Here is a 20799-nt window from a genome sequence, read left to right on the forward strand (position 1 = left end):
CATTTGTTGTTGTTTATCTGATTCGGTTTTTAACCAACCATTGCAGCCATGAACTTGTGGAGGGTCAAACTGCACTGATCCGTACGCATTCCAAACTTTACAGGAATTTGTGTGCAGCCTCTACGCCAGTGTTTCCCAACCAGGGTGCCTCCAGCTGTTGCAAATCTACAACTCCCAGCATGCCCGGACAGCCGAAGGCTGTCCAGGCATGCTGGGAGTTGTAGATTTGCAACAGCTGGAGGCACGCTGGTTGGGAAACACAGCTATACGCCATCATTTAGGTGTTTTTCACTAGAACACATATCTATGTGGCGGCTCCATACTTAGTGAACTTGGACCAATCAGGCTGAGTTCACACTACGCAATCTCGAAGTGGAATTGAAATTGCTCTTGAAATTTCGCTCGGAAATCCAATTGCTGTCCATGATATTCCAGTGCACACATTGGAATTTCAGTGTCATTCTTTTGGCTGAATCTTTTGGCCGGAGTGTGAATAGCTCTGGTTTTTTATACTTTTAATATATAATCAAGTTGATTAAAGGGGTATTCCAGTGGAAAACATTATTATTATTTTTTTTAAACAACTGGTGCCAGAAAGTTAAACATATTTGTAAATTACTTCTATTAAAAAATCTTAATCCTTCCAGTACTACTTAGCTGCTGAATACTACAGAGGAAATTCATTTTCCTTTTTGGAACACAGAGCTCTCTGCTGACATCACAAGCACACTGCTCTCTGCTGACATCTCTGTCCATTTTAAGAACTGTCCAGAGTAGGTGAAAATCCCCATAGTAAACATATGCTGCTCTGGACAGTTCCTAAAATGGACAGAGATGTCAGCAGAGAGCACTGTGCTCGTGATGTCAGCAGAGAGCACTGTGTTCCAAAAAGAAAAGAATTTCCTCTGTAGTATTCAGCAGCTACTAAGTACTGAAAGTATTAAGATTTTTTAATAGAAGCCATTTACAAATCTTTCTGGCACCAGTTGATTTAAAAAAAATAATAAAAGTTTTCCACCAGCGTACCCCTTTAAAGTTTTGGAAACTTTCAGATTTAACAATGCTCAATATTTCTATATTCAATACTATTCATTGACTAAGGTTTCAAGGACTAGAGATATGTGATTGTTAACTAATTTGTTTTCCCCCTAAAATAAAAAAAGACAAAAATTTCAAAGCAAAAAGTATATTTATTTGCATAGTACCGTACAGTACAGTTTTGTGAATCCTAAGAATTTCATTTCTCTACTGCATTCACATTCGGACACACAATGCAATCTTTGGTTTAGGCCGCCATCTAGTGGCTAAAGTGTATACTACTACAGAACAGCATTCTGCAATGTGTCCTGAAACAACATAGAAAGGTATTAGACAGCAAAGGATCAATCCTTGCTTGAGAAAGGCTGACACTGAGCCAAAACGTTGCATGCAGGGAACCAATAAATCGCTGCTCTTTATATGAATATAAGGAGTCTTCCATCTTTTGGTGCTGTGGCCTGTTGTTTGGAGATGTGTCCTAAAACAATAAACATAACATGACAATGGCCCTCATTTACTTAGAAAATCGGGTTGTAAGTCTATGTTGCTTTCTTACCCGACTGCTTTTTTCCCCTGGTATTTATTATTATGTCGCATCCTGTTTGTCGTACTGGGTTTTGTTGGTTTTGGTTTCCAACTCCTCTGAGTTGTCGGGAAAAAATCCACAACAATTCAACAAATTCGGGTTGGAAACCTTTATAAATACGTGGGAAAGCCCAGAAATGTCGGGTTATACCCCTTTTTCGGGTTTGGGAGAATCCACATCGGGTCCGTCGGGAAAAAATGTTGCATCCTGTCGCAGACTGGCTCACGATGTCTGCAACATGTCGCAGACAAAGATGCGCCAAAAAAACCCGACAAAAGAAGTCTGGTTTAGAATAGTAAATTAGGGCCTGTGTCTTTTATTTGCATTCCTGAAAAAAATAGTTGGAATGGGAGTGCAGTGCTGTGGAATCCGATGAGACCCCGTAAAGAGAACTTGGGACTACTAAATACAGTATGTCACATTAGAGTCCACACCACAGATTGTTGTAAATATTTTATTCTATCTTTTCATGTGACAACACTGAGGAAAAGACTCTGTTATACAGGCTGTGCACTCACTACTTTACATCCTGTTTAACCCCTTAAGGACACGCGCCGTAAATGTACAGCACTGGATAGCTTCACTTCATGCACAGGGTCGTACATTTACGGCCCTGTGCTCGCTTCACTCGCGGCGGGTCCCGGCAGCTATCAGCTGCCGCGGACCCTCCGGTAATGGCAGGCATCAGCGATCGTGCTGATGTTAGCCATTAACCCCTCAGATGCCGTGATCAATACAGATGACGGCATCTACGGCAGTGTGGCACTTAAAATGGCTGATCTCATCGCGGGGATCAGATTAGCCAAGATGGCAGACGGAGGTCCCCTCACCTGCTTCCGTTTTTGCATTTTTGTTTTTTCCTCCTTACGTTAAAAAATCAACCCTTTCAACTTTCCATCTAAAAATCCATGTGATTGCTTATTTTTTGTGCCACCAATTCTACTTTGTAATGACGTCAGTCATTTTACCCAAAAATCTACAGCGAAACCCAAAAAAAAGAAAAATTATTGTGTGACAAAATTGAAGAAAAAAAATGCCATTTTGTAAATTTTGGGGGCTTCCGTTTCTACACAGTGCATTTTTCAGTAAAAATGACACCTTATCTTTATTCTGTAGGTCCATACGGTTAAAATGATTCCCTACTTATATAGGTTTGTATTACTTCAGGAATAAATCATAATTACATGCATGAAAATGTATACGTTTAAAAATTTCCTCTTCTGATCCCTAAGACTTTTTTATTTTTCCACATACGGGGATGTATGAGGGCTAATTTTTTTGCGCTGTGCTCTGAAGTTTTTATCGGTATCATTTTTGTTTTGATAGGACTTTTTATAATTTTTTTATGGTATAAAAAGTGACCAAAAATACGCTATTTTGGACTTTGGAATATTTTTATGTGTACGCCATTGACCGTGCGGTTTAATTAACAATATATTTTTATAGTTTGGACATTTACGCATGTGGCGATGCCACATATGTTTATATTAATTTTTATTTACATAGTTTTTTTTTTCTATATTGGAAAAGGGTGGTGATTCAGATTTTTATTAGGTAAGGGGTTAAATCACATTTATTAACACTTTATTTCCCCCTTTTTTTTTGCAGTGTTATAGACACCATAGGGCACTACAACATTTCACACACTGATTTCCTACACTGATCACTGCCATGCAATAGCATGGCATTGATCAGTGTTATCGCTGCTCGACTGCTCCTGCCTGGATCTCTGGCACGGAGCAGTCATTTGGTGACTGGACTCGCAGGAGGCAGGTAGGGATCCTCCTCGCGCCCTTCAAGCTGTTCGGGACACCGCGATTTCACCGTGGCGGTCCCAAACAGCACCACTGAGCTGCCGGGAAGCTTTCACTTTCAATTCAGACGCGGCGATCAACTTTGATCGCCGCATCTGAAGGGTTAATACCGGGCATCACCGCGATCAGTGATGTCCGGTATTAGCTGCGGGTCCTGGCCGTTGATGGCCGCCGGGACCGACCAGATATGACACGGAGTCACCGCATGTCCCCGCGTTATATCGCGGGATATGGCGCAGGACGCAAATATACGTCCTGCGTCGTTAAGGAGTTACATTTCCTTACACAAATTTTTTTTTTTTTTTTAGTTTACCATACATTTTAGGGTAAAATGAGTGATGCCATTACATTACAAAGTGCAACTAGTCAACGAAAGCACAAAACTGCTAAAATAAAATTGGCTGTGTCCTTAAGGTCAAAATGGGCTGTGTCCTTAAGGGGTTAATGTTGCTGTCCCCTCAAAAAACTTATTAGTGCTACAAGGTGTCAGGTGTGAATGGTGATCAGGTGTCTTAAAATATGATACCAAACAAGTGGCTATAATGAAGTGGTCATATGTTGTATTACTTAACATTTGCCCCTGTGCTGAGTGGAATAATACTCAGTCCATCTTTACTTAACTAGGTCCAAAAGCGCTTTCTATATTGTTCTTCATGTCGAAATCATTGCTCCAAGTACTGCAACACAAGAAAACTAACTTAGGCCCACTAGCATCCAATCTTTAAAATGCATCTTCTCAGGAAAGTGTAATTTCAGAAGAAAAACGTTAAAGGGGTACTCCGGTGGAAAACATTTTTTTTTTTTTTATTCAACTGGTGCCAGAAAATTAAACAGATTAGTAAATTACTTCTATTAAAAAAATCTTTATCCTTCCAGTACTTTTTAGCAGCTGTATGCTACAGAGGAAATTCTTAGCTTTTTTAAGTTTTTTTATTTCTTTTTCCACAGTGCCCTTGCTGACACAAATGCCCATATCAAAAACTGTCTGAAACAGGAGAAAATCCTCATAGCAAACCTATGCTACTCTGGACAGTTTCTGACACAGACAGAGGTGTCAGCAGAGAGCAATGTGGACAAGACAAAAAAGAAATTCAAAAAGCAAAGAATTTTCTCTGTAGCATACAGCTTCTAAAAAGTACTGGAAGGATAAAGATTTTTTTTATAGAAGTAAATTACAAATCTGTAAAAATTTCTAGTACCAGTTCATTTAAAAAAAAAAAGTTTTCCACCGGAGTACCCATTTAATAGGTAAATCTTGTAGGCATAGTAAATGCCCCATACTTCATAGGCCTAGGTATAAAAAGAGCATTAGACAGATCTCGGTTTGAGATAAGCAGATTTTTTGAAAAATTCGATTCAGCCGATTTGCCGAATTTTCCCCCCAAATTTGTTTCGGTACGAATTTATTCGTGGCAAATCTCAATTAAAAATGTCGATTTCTGACATACAGAAAGCCTCAATAGGGGTGTAGAATACTTTCCCTTGCTGTAACACTCATAGGGTGTGTGCTGGGTTAGTGAAATAATACTGTTATTCAGAATAACATGCAGATCAGAGGCTTCGCTATTAGAATCACTGCCGCAGAACGGCACAATGACAGAGCCTGGAGGTGGCATCAGTATGAGGAGATCATATAGTGGCTGAATGACACAGCATGGAGGTGGCAGAACCATGAGGAGACCATATAGTGGCTGAATGACAGTGTGGAGGTATTGGCAGCATGAGGAGACCATCTAGTGGCTGAATGACATAGTGTGGATGTGTTGGCAGCATGAGTAGACCATATAGTGGCTGAATGACAGCGTGGAGGTGTTGGCAGCATGAGGAGACCATATAGTGGCTGAATGACACAGTGTGGATGTGTTGGCAGCATGAGTAGACCATATAGTGGCTGAATGACAGTGTGGAGGTGTTGGCAGCATGAGGAGACCATATAGTGGCTGAATGACACAGTGTGGATGTGTTGGCAGCATGAGGAGACCATATAGTGGCTAAAAGACCCAGCGTGGAGGTGGTGGCAGCTTGAGGAGACCATATAGGGGCTGCCCTTTTTAAGACGAGTAACACTTTCCTTGAAAAGGTAGAAGGGAACAATGTATTGTCCATTGTAGCAGGTGGAGGTAAAAACTTCCCCTGTAAGGTCCCACTCTAGCCCTATTAAACGGGTTATTCAGCATAAGGTGATTTTAGTACGTACCTGGCAGGCAGTAATGGACATGCTTAGGAAGGATCTGCACTTGTCTTGGGGCTAAATGGCTATGTTGTGCGATTACCATAACACTGGCAAATTTTTTGTGAACTAGTATTTCCTTTTTGAGTTTTTCTTTTTTGCCTACAAATCCCATAATTCCATTTTCCTCCCTCCCACACATCAGCTACCACACCCATTGAAACATAAATGAGCTGCATCCATTCAAAAGACCTGTGGTTTTTAATCAGGGTGCCTACAGCTGTTGCATTAGCTGCAGATTGATCTCTCTCCCTTTAATTCCCTTCTTGGAAAGTGTTACTCACCCTAAAAATGGTGGCCCCATGCAGGAAACTCTACTTCCACCTAAAAACCCTGTTTCTGTGTGGGGCTTCCCTTTTTAGGGCGAGTAACACTTGCCAAGAAGGGAATTAATAATGCGAGAGTAGTGCCTTACAGGGGAAGTTTTTACCCCCACCGGTTACAATGGACCATACGTTGTTCCCATCCATCCTTTAGAGGTCTTTGCATCACATCAATACTTGGCGGTGTAGGTGGCATATGGCGTTTTTTACACACCTTTCCTTTTGTTTGATAAAAAAAGAAAATGTGGGTACATATATTTTATCCTAACAATATTACTAAAAGTTAAGTTTTAAGTTATGCATATCCTCAATACTTACTTGTGGTCTGATGCGGAGGAATGTCTGTAACTGGGGAGCAGCGCCTTAAATATGTGTAGCACTATCCATACTTGTGAAGTGTTGGTGTGGCACCATGGTCAATCTACTCTGATGCATCAGGCATTGGTGGCTGGAAATCCTGGCTGATCCATGCCTGATTCATCTTCACAAAGGTCAGTCTCTCCACATTTTTCGTGGACAGACGAGTTCTTGGGGTTACAATGGCCCCCAGCCGCACTAAACACCCGCTCTGATGGCACACTACTGGCCGGGCAGCTTTGCCAGGGCAAACTCTGCTAGTTGGGGCCACGAATCAAGTTTGGCTGCCCAGAAGTCCAGCAGATCTTCAAGGTGTGTTGGCATGGTCATGTCAAGGTATGCCACCACCTGCTGGTTCAGGTCCTGCTCCAGGTCTACCTGCCACTGATGAGTTGCTTCACTATGCGGGTGAAGAAAGCTACTCATCAGCAACTGTAGACTCAGACTGCTGCTGATGGAGCTGGTACTGCCCCTGCCACTCCTCCCCAGCAGCCATGGCAGTGGAAGGTGAGTGCAGAGGGTCCCCCCGAGTAAGACTTTCAAGAGTATGGACGATGGCGCAAATCGGCATCAGCCAACTGACTACATAGGATGTCTCTGTAGTAGGTCAGTTTGTCCTCCCTCTCAGTGGTTGTTAAAAAGGCCCCCATTTTGTGCCGGTAGCAAGGGTCCAATAAGGTGGAGAGCCAGAAGTCATCCCACTGCCAAATGGTGACAATTCGGTGGTCACTATGCAAGCGAGCATGCATCGTGCCATTTGTGCAAGTGACTCGGAGGGACTCCCTGCTTCTATCTCCACTGCATACTGACACGGTGTGTCTGGGTCCTCTGTCTCGCCTTCCTCATAACCCTCTAGCTCCTACTCTCCTGTACGATGACTAGAAAAACCGCCCATCTTGCGAAAACTAAACTATGCTCCACTGTTCCCCTGCCCCTATTCCTCCTCCAGTTCAGCCCCCACGGGGCTCATGTGGCCGTGAGATGTAGGTGCCACGTCTCCAGTGCCCTGACCAGCTATTGTTTCCGACACGTGTTGTAGTAGATGAAGCAGTGGAATGACATTGTTCATCCCGTAATCCTGGCGACTGGCTAATAATGTGGCTTCCTCAAAAAGCCTGAGCAAACGGCAGGTGTCACGTATGAGCTGCCACTGGTTGACATTGAAGTTACACAGGGGAGTCCACCTATCCGCTTGGATCATCAAGAAATCGGTGATGGTTTTTCTTTGTTCGTATAGTCGGTCCAACATACGGAGGGTGGAATTCCAATGTGTGGAAACGTCGCAAATCAGACTATGTCGGGGGATGCCATTCTGATGCTGCAGCTCAAGGACGGTGGGCTTTGTGGTATATGAGTGGCTGAAGTACATGCATATTTTCCTTCCCATTGTTAGAATGTCTTGCAGATGGGGGGGAATGCTTCAGGAACCGCTTGACAACCAGATTAAACATGTGTGCCATTCAGGGCGCATGTCTCAGGCTTCCTTGTCGCAGCATTGTCGGTCACCATGGTTCCCATTGCCAGTTTTTGTGGAGTAAGCCATGATTCAATTTCTTCATGATTGACATTTAGCAGTTCCTCCCCTGTGTGACTCAGTTCGCCAAGGCAAACCATGTGAAGAACAGCGTGACACCGCTGTGCCCTGCACACAGGGTATGCTGGAGAGGCACTGAGACTTGTCCATGCAGTGGAGGCTGAGGACACGGGAGAGGATGAGTAGGCGGAGTCGCAAACTGTCACCAGACAATGGCCTGAGAGTGTGGAGGTGGAGGCAGCGTGACCGGTCCAAGTTACTGTTGTGGCTGTACAGGAACCACATTCACCCAGTGGGCCATAAAGGACATGTATTGTCCCTGACCATAGTTAAAGTTCCACACGTCGCTGCTGCTGTGCATTTTGGTACACACTGACAGGCTGAAGGACTGGCCCACCTTCTGTTTCACAAAATAGTGCAGGGCTGGTACTGCCTTCTTTTCAAAGAAATGACAGCTTGGGACTCTCCACCTCAGCTCTGCACTAGCCATCAGTTCTCTGAAATTTGCAGAGTCCACCACTTGAAAACGGAGGGACTGCAGCACCAGCAACTTGGACAGGAGCACATTCAGCTTCTGCGCCGTTGGGTGAGTGGGTGCATACTATTGTCTCTTGTATGTGGCTTTGCCGATGGATTGCTGGCGGAATGACTGACTTGAAGTTGGAGGAGCAGGAGCATCTGGAGTGACAGAAAGAGTTCTTCCAAGCCGCTTTATGGTGATGCTGTATATGTTGACGTTGGGCCGTGGTGCCATCATTGGAACCCTGACCACGCTTCACCTTCTGCCGACACATCTTGCATGTGGCCAGGCTAACATCCTCCAGGAACCCCTGTTCCACTACCTCCCGTGAAGGTAGGCTGTCGCGAAGCAGGTGGTCTACCCTGGGCATGTTTGGCTCCAGACTTTCCACTTCTGCCACCATGCTGACTGTTAACCATGCTACCACCTTGCTGGCTCAGCTGCTGCCTCACGGGCAACCTGAAACCCTCTTCTGCTGATGATGAGGATGAAACCCCTTCTGCACCTGGGTCCCAAGTGTGATCGGCTTCATCATCATCATCAAAGTGTCTGCTTCAGGAGCCTAAATGCTCACAACACTACCTCCCACGCCACTCTCCTCATCACTACTTGCCCGCCTAGGGGAGGAAGCGGCGGATGTCTCAGTCACTTCTTGGCTGGGCAGTAGCTGCTAACTGTCCTCTAGTAGATTGTCCTCCGTGAATAGTGGAGCTGAACCCACAGCATAAGATACTTCTGTGGGCGAGGGAACAGCATAGGTCAGAGGCAATGGGAGGTCAGGGACTGCTCCCGGGCCGTGCCAACTGAGGGTTGTGTCTGAAGAACCCACCGACTGTTGACTGGGAGTGTCAGATGTCACTTGTGATGAAGTGGATGACAGTGTATACCAATCAATGACGGCAGATGGGTTGCTGGTCGAGACACGACCGCTAGCTGATACCGAGAGCTCAGGCCTCTCATTGCGACTCCAGCTGCCACTCGCCCCTAGTCTGCTGCGACCTCTGCTTGATGAATTTAGGCCTCTGCCACTCCTCTGTGCGCGTCCTGGCACTTCTTTGCCATTCATACGTACGTACGTACATACATACATACATACGTATGTATGTATACATATGTATGTATATGAAGGGAATACAATACGCTCCACTACGCTTAAAACAGTATTTGTCTACAACACCAGTAGGTGTGTACTTTTGGCTGTCCTTTCACAATAGCTAGGCCCTTAAGACTTTAACAGGAACAAAATAGTACACCACTTAGTTGTACGTATGTGTTATGCACTTAGTAACATAGCTCATAAGGTTGAAAAAAGACCAGAGTCCACCAAGTTCAACCTCTATCCCTAATGAGTCCCTACTGAGTTGATCCAGAGGAAGGCAAAAAAAAAAACCTCATGCTAGAGGTAAAAATTCCTTGCCGACTACACTTGCTACCAAAAGAGATATAAACCAATACCATCAAATCCAAAAAAGACTTTATTTAAATTCCATATAACATCAGTATCAAAAAGACTCAAAATAGAAGACAGACAACCCTAACCCATAAAAAACATGCACCCCAATTGGCAACAGCGTCCCCTGCCACAATAACATAGATAATTACATAGGCAATATACATATAAAACCATAAATATCCTTATCCATAGTATCCATATATCCATAGTATCCATAGTATCCATAAAACCATAGTATCCATATGTATACTAGTCCCGGTAATGCTGCAATCTAATGCAATAGATGGTAATAATATAATCCTTATAATGCATTACCTGCTCCAAGCATACTGCCAGCGGCCATTTGGGCACCCTCAACGGACGTTGTTTCGTGGGCTAATCCACTTCGGCAGGAGGTAAGTTAGTTCTGCTCACCCAGATATTTATGTCCTGCACCCTCCTATCGGCGCAGACGCCGATCGCCGGAACCTGAAGCCCGACCCCGCGGCATCACCAGGACTCTGCCATCATGTGACCATGACGGCTTCCGCCCTTACTAGACACTCAGGGCTCCGGCTTCCGCCCGGAAGATCAGCGTCTGCGCACCGGGATCGCACATCTAAATGTTGTTTGTTTTAATTATACAATCAAATTCTAAATCTAATGTTCCCCAGATGGCCCCTGATTATACACATATACGCTGGAGCAAACAATATTATATTATATCAATATAGATCCTATTACAAAACTCATATATACATAGACATACAGATGGATCCCATAACATCATCCCTTTATCATACAACATAGAAGTCCCATATTAGTATATCATAAGTGATCTTCGTTCCATATCCAGTATTAAAGTAATGAACACAATATCAATAGGTGCATATAAATTGATCAACATGTGCAACAATTACATCATGATACACAATTCTCATAACATTATACTTATTTATATTTACATATATTATATTATTTATATACCCCATCACATAAGACCATATCCCCAATGTGATATGCACTACATATTGCATTAGCCCAAACTTACAAGTATATGAGCCATAACCCCATCTATCACAAAATTGACTCCAAATATAGCAGTCAGAATAAATTCCTGGATCATCGTTCTGTCCCTATAAATCTAGTATACATAACCAGCAATGTTCTTATTCTCCAAAAATGCATCCAGGCCCCTTTTGAACTCTTTCACAGAGTTCACCATGACTACCTCCTCTGGCAGAGAGTTCCATAGTCTCCCTGCTCTTACAGTAAAGAACCCCTGTCTGTGCTGGTGTAGAAACCTTCTTTCCTCAAGACGCAGAGGATGCTTCCTTGTTATAAATACAGTCCTGGGTATAAATAGATCATGGGAGAGATCTCTGTATGGTCCCATGATAAATTTATACATAGTTATTAGGTCGCCCCTAAGCCTTCTTTTTCTAAACTAAATAAACCCAATTCTGATAATGATTCTGGGTACTGTAGCTCTCCCATTCCCCATATTACCCTGGTTGCCCGTCTTTGAACCCTCTCCAGCTCCACTATATCTTTCTTGTACACTGGTGCCCAGTACTGTACACAGTATTCTATGTGTGGTCTGGCTAGTGATTTGTACAGCGGTAGAATTATTTCCTTTTCGTGGACATCTATGCCCCTATTGATGCACCCCATTATTTTATTTGCCTTGGCAGCAGCTGCCGACACTGGTCACTACAGCTAAATTTACTGTTAACTAAGACTCCCAAGTCCTTTTCCACGTCAGTCGTCCCAAGTGTTCTCCCATTTAATACATAATTCCAGCCTGTTTTTTTTCCTCCCCATGTGCATTACCTTACATTTATCAGTGTTGAACCTCATCTGCCACTTCCCAGCCCAAACCTCCAACCTATCCAGATCCATTTGTAACAGTGCACTGTCCTCTATTGTGTGGACCACTTTACAGAGTTTAGTATCATCTGCAAAGATTGCTACTTTACTATTCAACCCCTCTACCAGGTCATTAATATATTAAATAAAACAGGACCCAAGACTGACCCCTGTGGTACCCCACTAGTAACAGTCACCCAATCAGAATAAGTACCATTAATAACCACCCTCTGTTTCCTATCACTGAGCCAGTTACTTACCCACTTACACACATTCTCCCCCGGCCCAATCCTTCTCGTTTTATGCACCAATCTTTTATGTGGCACCGTATCAAATGCTTTGGAAAAATCCAGATATACGACATCCAGCGATTCCCTCTGATCCAGTCTGGAGCTCACCTCCTCATAAAAGCTGATCAGGTTAGTTTGACAGGACCGATCCCTCATAAAGCCATGCTGTTATTGTGTTATACATATATTTTTTATCAATATACTCCAAAATAGCATCTCTTAGAAAACCCTCAAACAATTGACATACAACGGAGGTTAAACTAACAGGTCTATAATTCCCGGGGTCCCCTTTAAAAATATTGGCACTGCATTTGCCATGCGCCAGTCCTGGGGAACAGTCCCTGTCACCATATCGTCCTTGAATATAAAAAAAAATAGGGGTCTGTCTATTACATTACTTAATTCTTTTAGAACAAGGGGTGAATGCCACCTGGACCTGGTGATTTGTTTATTTAGATTTTTTTGTAGGCGGCACTGTGCTTCTTCCTGGGTTAGACAGGTGACCTGTACTGGGGAGTTTACCTTATCTCACTGTATGTCACCTGGCATTTCATTTTCCTTGGTGAATAAGTGGAGAAGAATTTGTTTAATATATTTTCTTTTTCCTGATCCCCGTTTATAATTTCTTCCTCATCATTTTTTAAAGAGCCAACACTATCATTGATGACCTTTTTGCTATTTATACTGTGTAATGAAAGAACATTTTGGGGTTATGTTTACTCTCTTTGGCAATGAGTCTGTCTCTAATTTTGCGGCTTTTATCTATTTTTTTTAACATATTTTACATTTTTCTCTATAGCATTTTAATGCTTCTTCACTGCCGTCCTGTTTTAGTAGTTTTAAATGCTTTATTTTTGTCATTTATTGCCCCCTTAACATAGTTATTCATCCACATTGGTTTTCTTTTATTCCTGACCCTTTTATTCCCATAAGGTATATACCTCTTACAGTGAGAATTTAAGATATTCTTAAGTCTCCCATTTTGTGTCAGTATTCTTGTTTTTGAGGACATTATCCCATTTTATATTGCTAAGGGCTTCTCTGAGTTAATCAAACTTTGCCTTCCTAAAGTTCATTGTTTTTGTGGCCCCTTGCGAGGTTCCTTTATTGCAGGACAAGTTATAGTGTATTTTATTATCATCACTATTTCCTAGATATCCTCCTACCTGCACATTAGTTACTCTGTCAGGTCTGTTGGTTAATATTAAGTCCAGTATTAATATTAAGTCCTCCTCTTGTCTGGCCCTGCACCATTTGGGACAGATAATGGTCTTTAGCTATAGTAAGAAACCTTTTTCCTTTATGAGATTCACAGGTCTCAGTCTCCCAGTTTATATCAGGATAGTTAAAGTCCGTCCATTATTATCATCTTATTCTGATTTGCTGCTTTGTTTATTTGCTTCAGTAATTGATCTTCTGCCTCTTCCATTTTCTTTGGTGGCTTATAGCAAACCCCTATCAGAATGTTTTTATTTTTATCTCCATATATTACGACCCATAATGAATCCCCCTTTCCGTTTTGTCCAATCCTTCCTGAAGAGACTATAACCTTGTATGTTGACCACCCAGTCACAGCTATCATCCAACCAAGTCTTTGTTATACCCACTATGTCAAAGTTCTCCTCAGACATTTTCAACTCCAGTTCGTCAGTTTTATTGCTCAGACTTCTGGCATTAGTCACCATATAATTCAATGGTGTATGTTTTTTTTTTCCTATGAAGCCTATCCCTATTAACTATTCTAACCCCTCCCTCCGCTCCACCCCCAGGTACATTAATAAGTCCCCCCTCTCTATCTACACTATCTTCCCCCTCTATGTTGTAGGTTCCCTCCCCCCAGTCCCTAGTTTAAACACACCTCCACCCTTCTAGCCATCTTCTCCCAAAACACAGCTGCACCCTGTCCCTACAGGTGCAGCCTGTCCCTACAGTAAAGCCGGTATCCAACAGAGAAGTTGGCCCAGTTCTCCATGAACCCAAACCCCTCCTTCCTACTCCAGCTTCTAAGCCACTTGTTTGCCTCCCTGATATCCCGCTGCCTCTCTGGTGTGGCTCGTGGTACAGGTAATATTTCAGAAAATATTACCTTGGAGGTCCTTGCCTTAAGCTTGCAGCCTAAGTCCCTAAAATCATTTTTAAGGACACTCCACCTACCTCTTACTTTGTCATTGGTGCCGATATGTACCATGACCGCTGGGTCTTCTCCAGCCTACCTAGCAACCTGTCAACCCGATCCGCGATGTGCCGAACTCGAGCGCCAGCTAGACAACACACTGTTCAGTGATCCCGGTCTTAGTGACAGATCGCCCTGTCTGTCCCCCTAATAAGAGAGTCCCCACTACCAGAACCTGTCTGGCCTGCCCTGCACTCCTCCTTACTGGAGCCGACACCCCCCTTGTGGACAGAGGCAGAGTCCTGCTGCAGTACTGCTAGCTCTGAAATGGCATCCCCCTCATCTGCCAACCGGTCAAACTTGTTAGGGTGTGCCAGTTCAGGACTAGCCTCCCTGACACTTTTCCCTCTACCAATTTTCTAACTGTAACCCAGCTAGCTTTCTGACTTTCCTGCTAGCTGCATGACTGTCCCAATTATGATGGGAGGACAATGTGCTCCAGTACGCTTCAACAACAGCAGGTGTGTACTTTTTCCGGGCCTTTCACAGTATCTAGGCCCTTAAGACTTTAACAGGAACAAAATGATACACCACTTAGACGTACGCACAGGTTACACTTAATAGAGGACAATATGCTTTTAGTGCTCTGCTCACCCTAACTGGCTGGCTACTATTAGCTTTTCAGTTGTTGTACACACCAGTGCTGCAGCACACAGTCGCTGTGTACTACTCCCATAATTGCACTCTCTCTCAATCTCACTCCCTTCCCTATCAGTTCTTTCAGGCTGGATTTGGGCTTGAGGTGAATCGCTGCTGTAAAAAAATATTTTCTGTGCAACACACTGCACTCTGTCCCTCTCCGTAATAGAATGCTGATGTGACTGGGAGTTGAATCGCTGCTGTAAACATGCTTTTCTGTGCAACACACACTGCTGTCTGTCTGTCTCTCTCTCTCTCTCTCTGCAATAAAAGGCTGAAGTGACTGGCCACAAGATGGCTGCCGATTTATATAGGGCTATGACATCACAGGGGTGGCTGGCTGCTGATAGGCTGCATGCAGAATGTCATCCCGCCTACCCTTGTTGCCACCTTCCCAGGATTCTTTGCCCCATGTCCTCACATGTGAATCTGCCATTTTAGATGCCCTGGAGCCTGGACCGCACTAAATTGAGTTTACTGAAGCGATTTGCGGCGATATTCGCATTTGTTGCGAATCAAATTTTTCCTGAAATTCGTAACGAATTTGGATTTGTCAGATTCGATTTGCTCATTCCTAATCTCAGTGTTGGCATTTATACAGTAACATTTCATCAATGAAATCTGTCAGATACAGATGGTGAAATATACTGGATTATTAGACCATACACAACATATTTATTCAGTGATACTTTTGAAGTAGGGATATTTGTTCAAGTTTCAGGTATACCTGGAGTTCTCTAGTACATTTTCATATTGCTATTGGTGTGCCATGATCTACTGCTGATGTGAACACTTTTATAGCACCTAGGTGAATGGCAATACATATGTTTTTTACAATGTGCATTACTGTAATAGTATTTGTTTTAGACTGTGATGATTTGTGTTAATTCTTCCTCTGAATGTTTGTATTGCAGAGTATGAACCTGAAATTAAGAAGAATCAAGAAATTTTATCAGGGATAGAGAAATTAACGGTAGGTGCTTTACAACTTTGTACATCGGGGGAGATTTATCATTATGTGTCTATTGTAGACACAGTTCTACCCCTTTACACTGCTTGTCTATTGTACACTCTTGCTCAGAATTTACTAAGGCTGTGCACTCCTTTGATAAATCTTGTGCAAATATAGAAATGCCCCTCCCTCGCTCTACCGTACATTCCTTCTCTACCTCACAAGAAAAGTGGACATAGGGATTTTGTTCTATTGCTTTGAGGTCGGATGCCATTGAGGTTTTTTGTCCATCATAAAAAACACCAGAAAAACTGTCCCAGCTTTTTCCTGCGTTTTGTCAGTTTTTCTTGCATTTTTGCTGGTGTGTGGAAACAAAAAAATGTACTAAACTTTTTGGTTTTTTTTTTTCTTCGAAATTTAGATACGTGAACGCGGAGGACTATGTCAGATTTGGTGGATTGCGAAGAGGAACAGCTTTTTATTTTTTTAAATGTCAAAAAAAGGGTTGTGGGGAGAGTGTTTTATTAAATAAAAATTTTTTTTCAATGTGTTGTGTTTTTCTATAATTGAATTTTCAGGCTTAGTAGTGGAAGGTCTCTTGTAGACAGACTAAGCCGGGCTAACGCTAACCCCCAATTATTACCCTTTACCCACCGCCACAGGGGTTCCGGGAAGAGCTAGTACCAACTGGCCCGGAGTGTCAAAAATGGTGCTCCTGGGCCTAGGCGGTAACAGGCTGGCGTTATTTAGGCTGTGGAGGGCCAGTAACAATGGTCCTCGCCCACCCTGGTAACGTCAGGCTGTTGCTGCTTGGTTGGCATCTGGCTGATACTGAAAAAATGAGGGAACCACACACTTTTTTTTTAAAATTTATTTATAAAAAAAAATAAAAAATAAGTAACAAACGCATAGGGTTCCCCCTATTTTTAGTATCCGCCAGATTCCAACCAAGCAGCAACAGCCTGATGTTACCATGGTGGGTGAGGACCATTGTTACTGGCCTCCCCAGCCTAGATAACACCAGCTTGTTACCGCCTAGGCCCAGGAGCGCCATTTTTGATGCTCCGGGCCTGTTGGTACTGGGGTAATAATTGCAGGTTAGCGCTAGTTGATTTTGGGGCCAATGCTAAGCCCCGTCTTAGTAATGGATTCCGTCTATAAGACAGCTTCCACTACTAACCCTGAAAATTCAATTATAAAAAAAAGACACATTGAAAAAAAAATTATTTAAAAAAAATACTCACCCACATCCCTTGTTAACCATTTTATTGAAATAAAAAAAAAAAAACGCTGGTCATCGTCAAAGTCCACCGAATCTGACGTAATCTTCCGCATTCAGGTATCTGAAATGAGAAGAAAAGAAAAACAAGAAATATGGGTTACAACATTTTTTTTTGCTCTCCTCTGGGAAGAGCGCACATAATGCAGCTTGTTCCTTAACAGGGAGCCTCCAATTGTTGCTAAACTACAACTCCCATCATGGGGGCCTGTAGTTAAGCAATAGCTGGAGTCTCCCTGTTTGGGAACACACTGCCAGAAAGGCTCTGTTCCCATTAAGCAAAACACATAATGTGAACAGAGATCTGTCCCTCTGCCCTTGGACTACTACTCCTATCATGGGACAGAGCCTGTCCCATGATGGGAGTAGTTGTAGTACAGCAGCGTTGCTGAGGGATGGCACTTGCACATCCCCCGGCTGCAGGACCTTTAGGACTACTACTCCCATCATGGACAGACTCTGCCCATGATGGGAGTTGTAGTCCAGGGGCTGAGGTGCAGATCGCACCGGGTCATTCTGCAGAGACCCGCTGCGATCCGCATTTATTAACTATACAAGCCGGCGGTACGTGCGTCTACACTGGGATGGGAGTAGCAGTCCTTGCTGTGTCAAAATAGACACTTATGGTACGGGCCCTCCGAGGTGGTGTATATTTGCAGAAAATGCTGTTTGCGCTTTTTTTTTTGCGCAAAAAATAACACAATTAGTAAATTTGATTCTACAGTAGAAAGTGCTCTATGGTAAACTTAACCGTAGACAAGGGGATGAAAAATTTGTTTGTTTTCTGCATAACAATGCTGTGTACACTTTACTTATGTTTTGGCAGATAGATGAGAATAGTGCTGCTGACCCGCTTCAGGGCTGAATTGCTGTTAAAGGGAATCTGTTATGAGTGTCACCTGCACTAACCTGTTGATACAGGCATGTAGTGAAGGTGAAACTGGGAATAAAGATCCTTACCTATCCCTGATCCTTTGTGCCATTCGTCCGTTATGCTTATTTGGGCGGCAAGCTTAGTGCACGGCAGGAGCACACTGACATCACCGCTGCTCCTTCACTAAGCCTGCTCGCAGCTTCGTCAAGTGAGAAAGCTGCAGCGGTGACGTAAGGACACCAAGCCTGACTCCCAAATAAGATTCATGATGGACGAACGGACCCTGGATCGGGGATAGGCAAGTAATTATTATCAATGTCGCCAACAGGCACTACATGCCAGTACCAACAGGTTAGTGCGGGAGACATTGATGGCAGATTCTTTTTGATGCTGTATTGGATGGGGCAGTAATCTTTACTCAATACTTGTGTATATGACTTATTTATGTAACTTAGCTTTATACTATAGAAGTATATTTAGTTGTACTACACTTACTGATCACTTGGATTCAATTTCCATTGGTCGTGGATGGTTAACAAATCAAAGACAACATTAAAAAAGGTAATGTTTGGATAGGTATATTTGCTATAAATGTTTAATGGTAACATTGGCAAAGATAGCCTTCTTGTAACACTTTTTGTAACAAGTATGCTTCCTGTAAACACTTTATAGTAACTTTTGTTTAGCTATACTCTTTTGAGGAAATATATTTAAACCTGTGCAGCGGAAGAGTGGGGCAGTTGCCCATAGCAACCAATCAGAGGGCTTCTTTCATTTTTAAAGAGGCCTCTAAAAAATGAAAGGCACAATCTGATTGGTTGCTATTGGCAACTGGTCAACTTTTCCTCTGCTCAGGTTTTGATAAATCTCCCCCTTTATGTTTACAGTTGTATAGTTATACTTCTTCAAAACACTTTATGGTTACATTTGTTTATATATATTTTCTGTTAACACTTTATGGTAACAGGTATATAGTTATACTCCTTTTAAGCATGCTATGGTAACAGTTGCTTAGGCATACTCCTTCTAAATACTTTATGGTAAACATTGTTTAGACATACTCCCTGTGAACACAGCATAATAGCATAGCATTTGTTGAGTATACACCATGTAAACACTTAATAGTAAGGCTAGTTTTTATTTTTTTACTTTAAAAAAAAATAAAAATTTGGAGCCGATCGGACCCTGAAACGGGTCAGATGCAAACGGCTACTGCCGGGTCCTGACTGCCCCCATTCTCTTGCATGGGGTCCGTCAGTGATCCAGAAATTTTAAAGGATTTTAGCAGAGAAAAAAATAGTGCGTGCACCGGTTTTTTTCCCCGCTAAACTTGATGGAACTGCCGACGGAGCTCCACTTAATGGAGCCCATGGCAGTGGGAATATATTTAAATAAAACACTTTATGGTAAAAAATTTTAGACATACTCCTTAAAATACTTTATAGTAATATATATTTGGGGTATTCTAGACAATAAAAGACATCCGCACTCACCGCTGGATACGGGACTTGATGCTCCTATCAGGAGAAAGACAGTGGACCGGGACTGCAGGCGCGCGTGGGCACTCAGAGGCTGTCACCAGTAATTTCGCGCAGTATGTGCTTCATCCGGCCTCACTTCACGTCATAGCGCTGTGCTTTTTAAATAAAGGGGATTGTGCATCAGTGATCACATGACAGGTGAGCATACAAAAAAGAAAAATATACAGGATGAGAAGAATATATACATAATCATTATAAAGCCTAACTAAACTAGTACATTATCAAATAGAGATATGAGGACTATGAGAAATTATAGAAATGGGGCCATGTCCACTCTACCATTAAATCTGAGCAGTCCCTGTGCATCAAGGCGCATTATCCACATAGCTTCTGCTCGTAATAACCTAGTATTAACATCTAGAGTGGAATTGGTATGTCTAATAAATTCTAGGCCACCAAATTTAATCCCTTCAATCTCACTATTATGTATTTCTCTTATATGCTGGATAAATCGGGGAGCACCACTTCCAGTTTTAATGGAATAAATGTGCTCATGTACCCTGATCCTCAGCTGTCTAACTGTTTTGCCTATATAAAAATGCATACAGCAGCACATTAGTAAAATATACCACATGGGAAGTACGGCATGTAATAAGTTCATGAATAGAGTTTATTGTGTGTCCCAACTTAAAGGGGTACTCCGGTGAAAACCTTTTTTCTTTTAAATCAACTGGTGCCAGAAAGTTAAACATATTTGTAAATTACTTCTATTCAAAAATCTTAATCCTTCCAGTACTTATTAGCTGCTGAATGCTACAGGGGAAATTCCTTTCTTTTTGGAACACTGATGACATCACGAGCACAGTGCTCTCTGCTGACATCTCTGTCCATTTTAGCAACTGTGCATAGCAGATGTATGCTAAGGGCAGCATGGTGGCTCAGTGGTTAGCACTGCTGCCTTACAGTGCTGGCGCCTTGGGGTCAAATCCCACTAAGGACAACAATAAATAAAGAGTTATTATTATTATAATGACATCAGCAAAGAGCACTGTGCTCATGATGTCATCAGAGAGAATTCCAAAAAGAAAAGCATTTCCTCTGTAGTATTCAGCAGCTAATAAGTACAGGAAGGATTAAGATTTTTTAACGAAGTAATTTACAAATCTGTTTAACTTTCTGGCACCAATTGATTTAAAAGAAAAAAGGTTTTCACCGGAGTAACCCTTTAATAACATCTGAATGAATCTTGTATTTACATTGTGGACAACTTCCACATTTTTTTATTCCCCTTGGGGGTAGCGTTAATCAGCCAATTCTTCTCACATTTTTCGGAAGCTCTTGCGTTCTTATTCAATAGTTCTCCCAGTGACCTATTTCTCTGGTATGTAACTATAGGTTTTTTTTATGG

General features: G+C 42.6%; 1 protein-coding gene across 4 annotated transcripts in view; it reads left to right on the top strand.

The window, feature by feature from the left end:
- The window catches only part of FNDC3B (fibronectin type III domain containing 3B), a 350539-nt gene that overhangs the window by 195465 nt on the left and 134275 nt on the right, over positions 1-20799 (top strand). For all 4 annotated transcript variants that reach the window (XM_056565195.1, XM_056565194.1, XM_056565197.1 and 1 more), the window contains one exon: positions 15720-15778. In XM_056565195.1, the coding sequence (XP_056421170.1) occupies positions 15720-15778 (59 nt within the window). The remainder of the gene's footprint in view (positions 1-15719; positions 15779-20799) is intronic.

This window comes from Hyla sarda, chromosome 3, assembly GCF_029499605.1.
Source record: "Hyla sarda isolate aHylSar1 chromosome 3, aHylSar1.hap1, whole genome shotgun sequence".
Taxonomy (NCBI): Eukaryota; Metazoa; Chordata; class Amphibia; order Anura; family Hylidae; genus Hyla; species Hyla sarda.